At 47.6% G+C, this 1972-nt stretch overlaps 1 protein-coding gene across 1 annotated transcript in view; it reads right to left on the bottom strand.

The window, feature by feature from the left end:
- The window catches only part of LOC110321921 (aldehyde oxidase 4), a 66842-nt gene that overhangs the window by 45142 nt on the left and 19728 nt on the right, over window positions 1-1972 (bottom strand). The window contains exon 7 of the mRNA XM_029538675.1: window positions 1682-1762. Within this exon, the coding sequence (XP_029394535.1) occupies window positions 1682-1762 (81 nt within the window). The remainder of the gene's footprint in view (window positions 1-1681; window positions 1763-1972) is intronic.

Below are 1972 nucleotides of genomic sequence, written 5' to 3'. Positions count from 1 at the left end.
CTCACTCTCTTACTCTCTCTCTCTCTCTAGCCTTTCTTCTCTCTCTCTCTTTTACCTTCTCTCTTTCCCCCTGCCTTTCTATAATAAAGCTCTAACACCATAGACTGTCTCTGTTCATCTGTGCTTACTCTCGCCTGCGTGGGAACCCCTCTTCCTAAGCCCTCTCTCCCATAACCCCAGGGAGACAGGGTGTTTCCCCGCCCCCCCATCAGGGGCTGCCCCTTGCCCCCCCTCCCATCGAGTGGGGTCAGTGGCTTAGATGCCCACCCTGGGCTGAGTGGAAAGCGTTTGGCAGCCCTCCCACGTCTGCCTGCCCAGAGCACAGGAGGAACTCTGGCTGGACATGAGCTATCCTCCCTTCTCCCTTCTTCCCCTGCCCCCTTTTAGTTCCCACAGGTATCCATAGGGACACTGTTCATACTTGTGAAGTGAGTATCTGTAGAGGCAGGTGGGGTAGTGGAAGAGCCCTGGTCTGCTGTAGTTCCACCCCAGCACTGGAGAATTAGAATTTGCACAGGAACTGGCCTCCCAGGAGGAACTGGGTTCCCAGGAGACTTGGCTCTGATAACTTACCTCACCACTAAATCTCCATGTGCGCATGTCCTGGATTTTGCATCTTTCTGTCTATAAATGGCAACATTGCTACAGGCCAGGTGGAGAGAAGCTAAGAACTCCCCTCTCCTCAGTTCTGGTTGAAACTGCAGTTCAGTCCATTTTCTGGCCTCTGCCTCCCGGGTCTTCAGTAAAGCAGTGAGCAATGGACTAGAGACTCTGTTAACTGGGACCCAGAGAGACTCATCTTTGGGCTCAGATGAACACTGACTTAAAGAAAAGTTGTCACTGAACACTATTCCCTTAAAAATTAAAGACAAAAACAAAAACAAAAAAACCTCACTTGTTATTTGTTTATTGGTGTGTATGTCTGTGTTGTGTGTTGTATGTCTATGTGTGGTTTGTATGTCTTTGCATGTTGTGTCTCTCTGCATGCTCTATGTCTGTGTTATCTCTCTCTCTCTCTCTCTCTCTCTCTCTCTCTCTCTCTCTCTCTCTCTCTCTGTGTGTGTGTGTGTGTGTATGGGAAATTGATTTTCTTTTACAGCCCTGCATACATCTATCTAGTATACATATTAGGTATACGACTTTAAAACACTGACTCACAGCCAAGTTCTCACACTCTCAGGGATACGAGGCACTGGGTTCTGAGAACCCAGGGAATTCTCTCTCACCTACCACGCGCTCTCCAGGGCAGAGCCCACATACAGAGTCCAGAGCAGGAGTACTGGTGTACTAGAATGTGACCTGAATTATTTCCCCTTTTCGCTTTTTCTTTACCACATTGAGCCAGTGGCTAACTGTACAAGCAGCACAATTCCATTGTCCTATGATTCATTTTACTGTCACTTTACTGTTTTACAAATGGCCTTTAAGATACCCAGGAGCACCTGTGTGGCCTCAGGATCCTGAGCTGCCAGGATTCAAGCCCAAGAGATCCCCAAGGTCTGGGCAGCACCACCCTCCTTCTTTGATTATCGATTGGAAGAACTGAAAGAGTCCCTGAGAATGACTCCATCATGGTGGACACACCCCATCTCTTAACAACTAGGGCTTGGTGGGTCTCTGGTGTATACAAAAGGGCATGTGCTACATTGTATCATGAAATAACAAGAGCAAAGCAACTTACGATCAGTTCAGGAGGAAATATAGGTTCCTGCGATGGGTCAAATGGCTGGAACTCATCTTCATTATACAGTTTAGTACACATCTCAAGAAAACACAGCAGAACACAAATGGAGCCTCAGAGTTATGCAGAGACACACAGCAATATTCAGGTATAGCATAATGCCTCCTGACACACCGACCCAAAGTGAGATGAGGGAGGCACAGGGCCGCATCGTGTACTCCCAGGACGGATCATTGGCCTTCTGCACTGGCTTGCCTGTATTATTGTGGGTACTTTTTTTTTTTTTTTTTT

Source organism: Mus pahari, chromosome 5, assembly GCF_900095145.1.
Source record: "Mus pahari chromosome 5, PAHARI_EIJ_v1.1, whole genome shotgun sequence".
NCBI lineage: Eukaryota > Metazoa > Chordata > Mammalia > Rodentia > Muridae > Mus > Mus pahari.
This window is presented reverse-complemented; position numbering and strand designations above follow the sequence as displayed.